Genomic DNA, 13,928 nt, shown 5'->3' with positions numbered 1-13,928 from the left:
AGTCTGGCCAAGAGCCCTGTCTTTTCTTCTGATGACCTCCCACTGAGGTTCTAACTACATCTGACTTTGCTTAGTTGATTGAGATTAGTCAAAGGTGGCTCAGTGCTGCCATAGGTAGAAAAAAGTAAATGCTTCTAGGCAGTCCTGTGACCTGTTGAGTCATCCTTTGAGAGAAAGTTAGTGCAGTCTGATTTGAATAGAATTAAATTTTAGGCCAATCATATTGGTTTTTTTAATTCAGTGCTACATAGTCCCGTGATCAGCTAAGAAGAGTGTGTGTGTGTGTGTGTGTGTGTGTGTGTGTGTGTGTGTATAAACAATCGTAATGGCAAAAATACTTCTATAATAAGAGTCAATATTTGCTTACCTAAACAGATGAATGGAATGACTACAGGCAGGTAAAAAGCAGTGGGAGCAGGAGTGACCTGACTTCCTGTTGACTTCCTTATTTATTTTGTTTTTAAGGAAACTGGCAAGGAATGTTAAAAATCATGATCATGTGAACAAGGGGATCCTGCAACAGCCATACATTTGCAAATAAACTGATTCAAATATGGAAATTTCAGTTCCACAGGAGTAATGGGCCCTGGGATTTTTAATGCTTTCTTTAAGTTAGCAGATTTTAGGCACTCTGATTCAAAACTTATTGCGGTATAATGCACTGTTTGGGCTAACTTGAGAGTACAAACAGACAAACACAATAAGAATGTTAGTAGTTACCCATTTTCATACCAGTTTTCTCTTTGAAAAATTGAAGAAATATTTATGATAGATATTTTGAAGTTATGTTAGACTTTTATACTTCAGAAAGTACTCTTTAATCTGAATTAATAAGAGAGCAGGGAAGCCTGTGTTGTTCATTTGCTTCCTCTTCCCATTAATGAAATTCCACTCCCTCTTTTGGACAAAAATTTTCTGGAAGATTTTTCAGTTATTAAAGCAGTCCATTGCACTACATTTTGAAATTTCCCCGCTCTTTTACCTGACATGCTGTGGTTCTCTTTCAAGCTGGATCAGTTGCAGCTTCAGGATTGTTGTCATTTGCACAGTCACTTCTTTCTTCAGTAGTGAAGAATATTATATATCCAAACTCTGTCCCAATAATTATGAAAGAAAGGTTGGGAAGTAGATTTCCTCCTTTTAGCAGTAGCTGCACATTCCAGCCTTCTTTTTCTAAGATGCTATTTTATTCTATGTAAATCCATCATGAAACTAGTCAGGCTATCCCTTTAAATAAAACTTTTCTATACATCTAAATGTGAGTATCTATGAGAGAGATGATGGTAAGGTATAGATTACCAAAACTCAATGAAGACATAATGCATAGTTAGCATAAACAGTAATTCGCTACCTTAACTCTAATATCCTAATGTTCAGTAAATCTATAATTTAGCTTGCTAAACTATGCTTTCATAGTACCTAGCATAGAGAGAGAAACATCACCAAGGTCTGGGTTCTGTCTTGCAAGTGGAAAAGTTGGAGAGATGCAGAAATGATGTACTTTCTTTGAAAAACTGGCAGTATCTTTTTAACCAAGCAATTGCTGTTTTTGCGTTTTGTTTCCTCATAAAATCCTAGCACCATCCCCATCACACCTGCAATTTTTGTATTCAGCAGCAGAGACTAGAGCTCAACAGCAGAGTACATGCTTTGCATGCAAAAAATCCAAGCTTGATTCCTAGTATCTTCAAATAGGGATATAAATGATGCCTGTTTGATAACTTAGAGAAACCTATAACTTAGAGAACTGTCTTGTCAGAGGACAGACAGTACTGAACCCGATGGCTGATTTGTTAAAAGCGGCTTCCTCCATTTTTATTGCTGCATTTAAATTCAGTGCATTGTGTATCTAGTTGGCATTACAGTTGCTTTGAGTATCACATATCCTTTCTCAGGGGATTACATTTATTCAGGCCCATTTTCCAGCAGATTTTCAACTTATGCATTTTTGGCAGTTTCCAGTGATCTACAGTATAGCAGTCCCAGAGAGCCCTTGGACATAGTTCTTGGCTTTTACTTGTACAGTCTATGCATCCCTTGAGTCTCATGTTGCAAGCAGTGGTTGCACTGCTGTTTGATATTTCCATTGAGATCAGCAGAACAAAGATTTGCAGTAAGTTCTTCTTCTATGCTTGTATGTCTGTGGGTAGCAATAATGTGATTTATTTTATACTGACATTTTACAAAAAACACTACTTGAAAATAATTCTTCCGCAACTGGGACCAAAAAAAAGAGTTTAGAAATGAAGAAACAGAGCCATGGGGAATTGTCAGCATTTAGAAGAACCAAAAAGGAGTGTGTGGACTGCAAGCGAAAAGACTATCAATTTTAGCATGAAGAAGAGGAAGAAAGGCTAGTCTTCATCAGCAGGCACAGGCCAGGTTTGACAGAATTACTCTGTTTTTTATTAGCATCCCAAGAAATACCAACTAAGAATAAGTTGTGAAAATATTAATATTTATATTTAGAAATTTAAGGATAGGAACTTTCTAAGTACATTTGGATCCAAGAATTTGTTTATTACCAAGCTAAACTAAAATCACATTTTTCACTTACAAGTCCATATTATATTTCAAATATGCAGCCTAATTCATTGTGGGAATGCCAGGTTTTATTTTTACAGTTTGTTAGTGTGAATCAAATCAATTGCAGGTTCAGTTACTTTGTCCTGATACCTTCGCAAGCAGATTGCAACTCATATGTTCTGTGTGGAAATTCCTTTGAAAATGGTGTTAGATGCAACAGAATGCAGAAATGAGTTTGTTACATGGGGCAACTAAATAAAACAATTTGCTTGACAATAAGACAAATTTCTGTACAAAGATATGTATTGCGGTGATCTAATAAGACAAATTCTGTACAAAGATATGTATTGCGATGATCTACCATTTTTATTTTCTAAGGATATCTATATCAAGTCCAAAGACATTTGAGAGGTGTAAGTGATGCTGAAGGCTCACAGTTTTGCAGGTTGTGGGTTTCCCATTTCATATCATATTTAATTAAAGGTATCTAAAAATGGAAATTAAGTCAAGTGAAAATTTGCTTGGTAATTATTAAAGGACACTTTATTTAAACAAATGCCACTTTATTGTTTTTTTCTCTCACTTTGTTTTCAGTTGATATAGTAATTGATTTGGCTAAGTCTCTCCTGATGTTTTAGATTCAAGACAACTTAAAATTAGATAATATGCAATGGATAATACCCAAAGGGTAATGCCAGAATTGACTAAATGTTTATTAGGCTATCCCTTTAAGTAAAATTGAGCCCTTTGGATGGCCATATTTTGTGGGGAATAGACTGATTTATCTTTGGATAGTTCAGTTTTAGTATCAAGTACAAAGGACATTTTTTTAACTATACTTTAGTTGTGTTTATATAACACTCTTAATCCAGTCAGTTAAAGATCTAGCAGCTTTATTTGTACAACATGTTAAATGTGGTTGTTTTTTGTTGTGGAATAATGCACTATGCAACCCAATCCATTTTGTTACTATTTAGTTCAGTGAATTGAGTGAACCCATTTAAAATGGATTAATTTCTTGCTAAAGCAGTTGATTACAAACTGAGTACAAGCCAACAGTATGTTGTAGCTGCAGACAAAGCAATAGAATTACAATTTCCAAATCATGGGAGGTAAAGAGTCTATTCTGCATGCATTGGCCACATCCCACCACAAATACTGTGACTGGTTCTGGGTACCACTTTGAGAAGGATTCAGAGCAATTAGAACATGCCTAAAAAGAGACAGTAAAAATGATCAGGCGATTAGAAACTAAGACCTATGAAGACAGATTGAAGACGTTTGATATACAGTAGTCCTCGACTTATGACCATAATTGAGCCCAAAATTTCTGTTGCTAAGTGAAACATTTGTTAAGTGAATTTTGCCCCATTTTATGACCTTTCTTGCCATGATTGTTAGGTGCATCATTGCAATTGTTACTGTATATGCTGGCGTATTAGGCGACCCGGCGTATGAGACGACCCCCGTCTTTATCGCCAAGCTGCATTCCTAGAACTTCGTCTTATACGCCGGAAACTACCAGTATTTCCGGCGTATAAGACGACTCGGCGTATAAGACGACCTCCGTCTTTGGCGCTGAGTTTAGCGCTTCTGGAAGTCGTCTTATACGCCAGCATATATGGTACATTAGTAAGATGGTTCTTAAGTGAATCTGACTTCCTCATTGACTTTGCTTATCAAGGGGTCGCAAAAGATAGTTACATGACCCTGGAACACTGCAATGATCATAAACAAGAGTCAGTTGCCAAGTGTCTGAATTTTGATCACGTGACCATAGGAATGCTGCAGCGATTGTGTGAAAAATAGTTATAAGTCACTTTTTTTCAGTGCTGTTATAACTTCAAACAGTCACTAAATGAACTGTTGTAAGTCGAGGACTACTTGTATTTCTTGAAAAAAGATGTTTGAGAACAAGTATTCAAATATCTGTGTCCTGGCCCAGTCCACATGCCTGTGTGCGCACACACACACCCACCAAGGAGTTTTAATGCTTCATTTAAGCACTGCAAGCCCCTAATGTTATTCCCCAGGTCCCCCTCACTAGAAACACAAGGTTCCAATGAGTCTGCACAGCAAAGACATGAAGTCAACAAGCAAATACAAAATCTGAGGTCAAGGCACATATCCACACACAAAGTCCAAAATCCAAGCACACATCCAAAGTTCCAACACGATATACAAAGCCAAGGTACAAATCCACCATCCAGTCACAAAATCCAAGGTCCAAGCATGAGATCGAGTAACAGGGCACAGGTCCGGAAGCATGAAGTCAGAACACATGCAGGGCAGAAAGCGAATGATTGTCTCCAACACAGCTTTGCTCTACACCAGCCAACACAACTCATTAGGAAGGATGGGGCTGTTTCCTCACAAGTAGCCCCGCTGACCTCCATAGTACCTCCCTCCACTCGGTACTATGTGACTTGAGATCCAGCAGGGAGGCAGTTCCTCCTCATCTCCACTAACTGTACCTGTGCCTCTTCTCCGCCCTGTGCCTCTGGCTGGCATCCATGCTTCCTGGCTGCAGCTGGGTCTGTTCTCTTCAGCTAGGCTCTTGTCCAGTCGCTCCTCCACTAGCCCTTCGATGTTCCTGGCCTCTCCTCCTCTTGCCCACTCCTGGCAGGTAGTCTCCTGTGTCTTCCTGATGTTCCTTCACCCCTCTCAAGTCCCCAGATCTGGCATCTGAGGAAGCCATTACAATCTGAATCAACATCATATAGAAGAAAGCCAAAACCTCTTTCCTTCTGGATTTCTAAGCACAAAATAAAAGATTTAAATTACAGAAACTAATATTTCAGTCAAATTAGGAAGACTTCTAATAGTTAGAACAAACTGATAGTGGAACTAAATACTCCAAGATGCGTAGACTTTTCTTCACTGGAAAGCAGAAGCTGGTTAAGGAGAAGATGTGTGTTCAATCTGGGAATCAATATTTCAGGTACCCCTTGGATCTAGAAATAGCACTTAGACTTATATATCATTTCATAGTGCTTTACAGCCCTTCTCTAAGGATATGTTGGAGAAGCGTTGAGGGCTGATTTGTTTCTGTGGAATTGACTCATCTCAGAAGTATGGACTAGTTCTACTTTGGTATCATGAAAGGAAGGAACACTGTTTTATTTTGTAGAGTTTTTGAAATCTGAGTATCCGCTCATGTTGCCAAGGTGATATCAGAGGTACTAGAGGCATTATTTTTTTATATAGATTTTCTTTCTTTTAAGTGGAAAAAGGCTATTTTTTATTAATAGTTTAAGTAGGCTTTATGTCATTGTTTCTGAAAGGTTGGTATGCTTTATTCTGTATACCCCCTGATGTCTCTTGGAACAGACTGGTAAATAAATGAAGTAACAAAAATGTGTGTAGTAGAATGTGTAGTTAAAAAGGTTACAAGAAACTGCCCTCTATGCCTTATCTCCACTGTAAGACTTTAGTTTTTCTTTACATGAACTTTTGTAACAATGCAGTGTGAATTATATCATAATAAATATAAATGACAAGAAACATTGAGGTTCAAAATATTTAAGTCTATTTATAGCATCTAAATTTTCACGTACTCTTATTTTTTCAAGCACATAGATATGAATTAGGCCCATCCTTTAAAAAGACAACTTGTTGGGATAGGGATATACTTCTTTAAAGAACAAGGCCACAGTTTTCAGGATACTGCTATCTGATTAAGAATGTAATTTGCATCATGCCTCGAAATGAAGTGAAGATTTTGAGAGATTCTTCTATTTACATATGGAAAAGTGTATTTCCTTTCATTTCTAATTATTTTAAGCATACCTTACAGTTTACTTTGCAATTTTTATACAATTACCACCTCAAACTGGTAGAAAACCGCACTATAATGTGTGCACAATTATTAGGCAAGTTGTATTTTGGAGGATTAATTTTCTTATTGAACAATTTATTTCTTATTAATTTTCTTATTGAATTACAGTACTCTCGGTCAATCCAAAATGTTAATAAACCACAAACCTGAACATTTAAAAAAGTAAAAGTGAAGTTTTGGCCTTCTTAGGAGAATATCTATGTGTGCACAATTATTGGGAAATTATTAGTGTGCAGAATTATTATGCAACTAAATGAAAAATGAATATTTGCCCATCTCACTCATTTATTTGCATCTGTTAAAGTGAGAATAATAAACAACTCAAAATGTACAAATAAACATTTTGACATTTCAAAAAAAAAAATTAGTGACCAATATAGCCACCCTTCTTTTCAATAACAGTCATAAGTCTTCCATTCATGAAATCTGTCAGTTTCTTGATCTGTTGACAATCAACGTTTTGTGCAGCAGCAACCATAGCCTCCTAGGCACTGCTCAGAGAGATGTACTGTTTTCCTTCACCGTAAATCTCCCATTTGACAAGGGCCCACAATTTAGGTCAGGTAAGGAAGGAGGCCATGTCATTATTCTTTCATCTTTAAGTCCTTTACTGACTAGTCACGCAGTAGAGTACTTCGATGCATGTGATGGAACATTGTCCTGCATAAAAATCATGGTCTTCTTTCCTGTACCACTGCTAGAAGAAAGTGTCTTCTAAAAACTGGTGGTATGTTTAGGAGTTGATTTTGAGCTCATCTTCAGCCCCAAAAGGCCCAACTAGCTCATCTTTAATAATACCAGCCCATACCAGTACCTCACCTCCACCTTGCTGGCATCTGAGTCAAAGTAGAATTCTATGCCTGTTACTGGTCCAGCCATGGGCCCATCCATCTGGTTCGTCAAGAATCACTCTCATCAGTCCATAAAACTTTTGAAAAAAATCTGTCTTCAGATATTTTTTGGCCCAGTCTTGCCATTTCAACTTACGTGTCTTGTCCAGTGGTGGTTGGTCTTCAGCCTTCCTTACCATAGCCATGGCTCTGAGCATTAAACAATTTTTACTTATGGGTATTCCAGGTAGGTTGCAGTTCTGGAATATGACAGCACTGGAGGCTAATGTGTTCCTGGTAGATGCATGTTTGATTCTTCTCAAATCTTTGGCAGTTAATGTGCATCTTTTTTTTTCTCAACACATTTCTTGCGACCCTGTTGACTATTTGCAACAAAATGTTTGATGGTTTTGTGATCACACCCCAATGTCTTAGCAATTTCAATAGTGCTGCATCCCTCTGAAAGACTTTTTATAATTTTTGACTTTTCAGAGTCGGTTAAATCTCTTTTTGGCCCATTTTGCCTGAGGAAAAGAAGCTGCCTAATAATTATGCACATCTTGATATAGGGCAGGGATGTCAAACTTGCAACATCACGGGACGTGTCACAATGTACCATGACTTTTTTCCATTGCTGGCAATGGGGTGGGTGCAGTTTTGCTATGATGCATCCAGCTCGTGGGCTGACAATTTGATACCCCTGATACAGGGTGTTGATCACATTAGGCCACACCCTTGCTCATTACACAAATACACAACACCTGATATGTTTATATCCACTAAGCCAGGGTTCCCCATCCCCTGCACCTTGGCCCACTACTGGGCTACAACCTGTTTGAAACTGGGCCATGAGTGATGGGTAAGTGAATGCAAAATTCCATTCACACATGAAGCTCCATTTGTGCGAATGGAGCTTCGCACATGAGCACTCGCTGCCCGTGTGAGTGGAGCTTTGGGCACAAGAACAAGGGCCCTTTGCACAAGTGTCTTCTGATAAAGCGAGTGGAGCTTTGCGCGCAATCTCAAGTGTGTGTTGCTTATGCGAGTGGAACTTCATATAAAAGCACAAGTGCCCTCTGCTTGCATGAGTGGAGCTTTAAGCTCAAATGCAAGTGCCCTTCACTCACACATGAAGCTCCATTTGTGCAAGTGGATGGCACGCTGCCTGCAGCTCGCACCAATGGAGCTGTGCATGCATGCGTGCGCCTGCCACTCACATCCCCCCCTGCGCTGGGCCACCAAGCTGGAAAGGTTGGGAACCGCTGCACTAAGCACGTTTATGCACTTGGAGGTAGAAAATATGCATGACGATGATATAGTCAAAATACTCACTTGCCTAATAATGTGTACACAGTGTGTGTGTGTGTGTGTGTGTGTGTGTGTGTGTGTGTGTGTGTGTGTGTGTATATATATATATATATATATATATATATATATATATATATATATAGTGAATTGTAGTCTTGATGGTGACAGGATACTGACTGCTGAGTTAGGACATTATTGAATTGAAAATTACGAGTATTAAGAATTATGTCTAGTTTGGTCTGACTTTTGGAGAAAAAGTTAAACTGACACAATGTTTAACATGGAAACTAATCTACCCTGGCATAATCAGATTGTTTGAACGGAATCATTTGTGAGCTACTATCCATCTCAAGACTTTAAACTATCAATGCTAAATAATATCAATTCAAGGCTGTGTAAATAATGCCTCTGGGGAAATAAGTGGGATTGCTTTAGATACAATAGGAGAATTGCAGCTGAAATCCTAGAAGGCCAGTTCACACAACCAGTAAAAAGTTTCTATAGCTCACATCAGCAGGTTCCCATGTTTTTATATGCTGGAGTACTCCCTTTGCAAAGGCATATAGATCAGCATATGAATTATTGAATGTAAGGGGGTATAGTAGGCCCAGGTAGGTAGATTTATTATATGTGATACTCATAGTTCCATTATCATGTCATCTTAAAGCCCCTTTACATAGGTGTGAAAATATTGGTTTTATGGATGGCTTACATATAATTGTTGTTGTTAATTGCGAAGTCATGTCCGACCCATCGCGACTCCATGGACAACGTTCCTCCAGGTCTTCCTGTCCTCTACCATCTTCTGGAATCCATTTAAGTTCACGCTACTGCTTCAGTGACTCCATCGAACCACCTCATTCTCTGTTGTCCCATTCTTCTATTCCCCTCAATCTTTCCCAGCATTAGGCCCTTCTCCAGTGAGTCCTTTCTTCTCATTAGGTGGCTAAAGTATTTGAGTTTTAACTTCAGGATCTGGCCTTCTAAAGAGTAGTCGGGGTTGATCTCTTCTAGGATTGACCGGTTTGAACGCCTTGTAGTCCAAGGGACTCGCAGGAGTCTTCTCCAGCACCATAGTTCAAAGGCCTCAATTCTTTGTCACTCAGCCTTTCTTATGGTCCAATTTTAACATCCATACATTGCAACTGGGAAAACCATGGCCGTGACTATACGCACTTTTGTTGGCAGGGTGATGTCTCTGCTTTTTAGTATGCTGTCTAGATTTGCCATAGCTTTCCTCCCCAGGAGCAAGCGTCTTTTAATTTCTTGGCTGCAGTCCCCATCTGAGGTGATCTTGGAGCCCAGGAAAATAAAATCTGTCAACTACCTCCATTTCTTCCCCATCTATTTGCCAGGAATTGAGAGGGCCAGATGCCATGATTTTGGCCATGATTTTGGTTTTCTTAATGTTGAGTTTCAAGCCAACTTTTGCACTCTCCTTCTTCACCTGCATCAAGAGGCTGTTTAGTTCCACTTCACTTTCTGCCATTAGAGTGTTATCATCTGCATATCTTAGGTTGTTGATATTTTTACTGGCAATCTTTATTCCAACGCAATCTTAATTCCAACTAAATATAATAGCAAATGTCAAATTATGCTATCTGTTTTTTAATATAATTTTATTAGAGATTTATAAAGAAGTGAAAGATGAAAAAATACAGAAAATGAACTTGAGGAAGAAAAAAATATATACATTTTTTTAAAAAAAAAGTTATTTCAAGAAACAACTTTTGACCTTCTTTATAAGAGTTACAAATTTAGTTTTATGGAGTACTCTGGAGTCACTCTTCCATAATTCAACCCTGAGCTTGATATATTATCTTCTATTGAAAGTATCATTCCTCTCTTTTTAAGATTAATTACATAGTTCGCTTCTCCTCAAATTCAACCTTTTTCAGTCAAGAAATCAGCAAAAAGTCCATAAAGGGTTTCCAGTGTTTTATAAAAATAATTACTGTCTTATTCCTGACCAAACAAATCAATTCTACATTATTTTATCTTATGTTGTATTCTTAGCTTAGTGTTAAGATGTTGTGATAGAATTTGCTCGCTTGTCTTGTTCCTGACAAGGTACACAAGTATATGTCTGAGCATATTTCTTAACTTTTTATTTCTTATTTTAATTCTCTACATCTTGTCCACTTCTACATCCATGTCTTCCCCTCCCATTCTAAAAAAATTATTAAGACTTCAACAAGTCTTCTTTTTATCTTCCATATATGAAAGCTACCTACTATTTTGAATTTCTAATGTAAAACAGCTGTAAGTGGAATCTCTCTTTTTGCAGATTGTAAGCCTACAGTTTCAGTGTCATTCTTCAATGTTTGCAAAAATGTCAAGTCTCTAGTGAAACTCTTTTGTATAATGGGAATGGCGTATTGATATTATGTATTTTTATGAACCCACTCCATTTGTTGTGACCATAGATGAAATATTCTCATTATATGATGTGTTTTATTTAGTGTTCATATTATAGAAAAGGGGCAGGGTGACTTTTGTTACAATATAAATTTCAACTTCATTGTGTACAGTATTGGAAGAGATACAGTCAAAACATAGAAGCTATGTGATTATTATCATAACCAATTCAAGACTAAAACGGGAAGCGTTGTAGTACCAGCAGTAATAACATTTCACTTAGTTGTTTCATTGTGATCTAAAATTAACGAAAAATTAATTTAGATTCCTAAGTCAGTTTTCCCTTTCCATGGGCATAGTAGTTCAAATTTTGCTAACAATTAAATTTTATTTCCAGGCTCTACACTTAAAAATGGGGCCTGACATGTTGAAGGAAAATATATTTTCCTTCAACATATCTTCTTAGCAATGCCTACTTCTTAGCATTGCTACATAGCATATACATTGACAGCCATTCAAAACAAAACGAGGATCGACTCTTAAAAATGGGGCTTGACATGTTGAAGAACACATATTTTAAAGGCCTACATACATTGCTACATGATATATACATTGATAGCCACTCAAAACAAAACTTCTTTCAATGCATCATTTTTAAGGGAGAGAAAATTCACAAGATTTTAATTCAGGTATACCGCTCTGGATCCATACAGTGTTGGTACTACAAAAAATTGTTAAAACTGTATTGAAATTTTGACAAACCATTGTTATAACTAATCAATTACCCTGCCTCTTCACCATGGCTTGTCATCTGAAAATGATATATTTGTAGCCCGTTCTTTGATTTCATCGAAATTATTCTGATTGCCCCCTAAAATTCCTATTCTTTATGTTTTAATTAAGCCCAAGAAGTCTGCAAAGAAACGGGAGCTAATCCAGGCCAGCACAGCAGGAGAGGCAATTGAAAAAATGTTGGAACAGAAGAAGATCTCAAGTAAAATTAATTATAATGTGTTAAGGGACCTCAACAGCAAAGGAGGTAGCACACCAAAGAAAGATGATGATACCACTGATGATAGCACCAGCACCAAGAAGTTATCAAGGAGAAAATCTCTTGTGAATCGGAATGTGGCTAATACAGTAAACACCATGGGGAAAAGGTACCACTGTTATTTATTGAAATTTGCATTGTAGTCAGTATATCTAGAGCCAATGCATTTTTAATGTTTCTTTACTTTGCAATAGTGTTCATTTTATTGTGGTATATGAGCCAGAATGAATCTGTAGGTCACATCAGCTGACAGTATTAGCATGGATTAATCATCACAGCTTGGAGGAATCAACCAGAAATGCATAATTCAGCTGCCAATGGCTTTCTTGATACAATTGTCAGATGTATTATGCTATTTCCCTTTTCCAAAATTACCAGGTATGGTAATAAATGGTATGCACGCATGCTGAGATAGTCATGTATGTATTCCTTTCCATGTTAATATGGAAAATAAGTAGTTATTATTTGTTGTGACATTTTGAAAGATTTGATTTAGTTCTTAGATATACTTTTATACCAAATTTTGGTTGCTAATTATTGACTTGCACATAAAGCTTTTTAGTAAACATTGCCTGTATTTTCCTAAAATATGAGTGTAGGAAGACGCTGTTGTGCTAGCAGGAAAATAATTCCAATTTGGACATTTATTGCATTTAAAATATATGGGCATTATAGACAATTTGCACATTTGTTATTCTCTTCATCCATCTGCTGGCTATAAAACTAATCTCTGAGATCTGAGCTGATTTTGTTCCTGGACATTGTGCAGTATTCTTCCTGGACATTGTGCAGTATTTTTTAAAGAGACAAAGTTAATTGGCCTTGTAGGCTCATCCAGGAGCATCTTAGTGATACCAGGTGATTTTCCTGAAGAACATCTTACTCCTAATAAAGAATCTGCTGCTTTTTCTGTGGTTGATGTCGGCTCATCTATTTCTGTTTCCAATCTCTATTAAAGCTAAACCTTTACTGACTTCCTCTTTGGGGCAGGTCTATTGAGTAAATTGATGCAAATGGAGAGCATGATGCAAAATGACAGTTAAGGCTCTAAGGTAGGCATGTCAAACTTGCGATGTCATGTAACATCACGCAACGTATCAGGCTGGTTTTGCCATTGCCGGCAATGGGATAGGTGTGGCTTCCACATGACGCGTCCGGCCTGCAGGCCGGCAGTTTGATACCCCTGCTCTACGGGGCAGAGGTTACTTCTGGCTTAGAATTTGTTCCAGTGGTAGGGTTCCAGGATTCATCCAGCACCATCCAATTTCTGAATAGAGTTGTCAGCGGCTCCAAATATGATCCATGCATCATATTGCATTGATGCAGATGATAATATATAATTTAGCAGCACTGGTAGCAGTTGCTATCATCACTATTGTTTATTCTTTATAAACTGGCTTGAAACTTTCAGTTGAATGCTAATTTCACTGTATTTACAATAACAAAATTGTACAAACTGCTTGCACTCCTTAATCTGCTTTCTGTAATAGAAACTTCTCTTTCCAGCTAAGTCTTGCTCCTATTATTTCTGGATTCTGCAACTGACTCTTCTCTCTGCTGTTTACTGACTAAAGTCACATTTCCTTACAACCATAGCAATAGACAAACATTGCTGCCTCATTTTGAAAGCATTTCTTATTTTTTTTTTACCAGATCCCCTTTCCTTTGTGATTTTTGCCATGCAATGCCCTATTGCTAAAGGGAAACAGAAAAAGTACAAAAAAAAAAAAAGATGTGGTTTTCATAAGCATCTGTTGTCAACCATTATGATGAAAAAAAATAATGAAATGTTTATTGTGACTTAACAGGCAAAAGCTTTGGCTTTTTTGTATTTGCACCGCAACATCAAACACAGGTTTTGCAACACGACGTCATATTTCATCATTTGCTCCTCCACATGGATGCCTGTGGTAGTTTTATTTGAAATGCTAGGACAATGGGAGTCCCTCTATGAAGAAATTGGGTGGTTTAAAAATAGTACGTACGTAGATAGGTAGGTAGGTAGGTAGATTGATTT

The 13,928-nt window shown here is 37.5% G+C and overlaps 1 protein-coding gene across 3 annotated transcripts in view; it reads left to right on the top strand.

Annotated features, from left to right (window-relative positions):
- The window catches only part of BRF1 (BRF1 RNA polymerase III transcription initiation factor subunit), a 218,245-nt gene that overhangs the window by 159,849 nt on the left and 44,468 nt on the right, over positions 1-13,928 (top strand). For all 3 annotated transcript variants that reach the window (XM_039336739.1, XM_039336730.1, XM_039336721.1), the window contains one exon: positions 11,764-12,020. In XM_039336739.1, the coding sequence (XP_039192673.1) occupies positions 11,764-12,020 (257 nt within the window). The remainder of the gene's footprint in view (positions 1-11,763; positions 12,021-13,928) is intronic.

Source organism: Crotalus tigris, unplaced genomic scaffold, assembly GCF_016545835.1.
Source record: "Crotalus tigris isolate CLP2741 ecotype Arizona unplaced genomic scaffold, ASM1654583v1 scf7180000017548.2638350, whole genome shotgun sequence".
NCBI lineage: Eukaryota > Metazoa > Chordata > Lepidosauria > Squamata > Viperidae > Crotalus > Crotalus tigris.
Note: the sequence above shows the minus strand (reverse complement) of the source record. Positions and strands in the feature narration are given on the sequence as shown.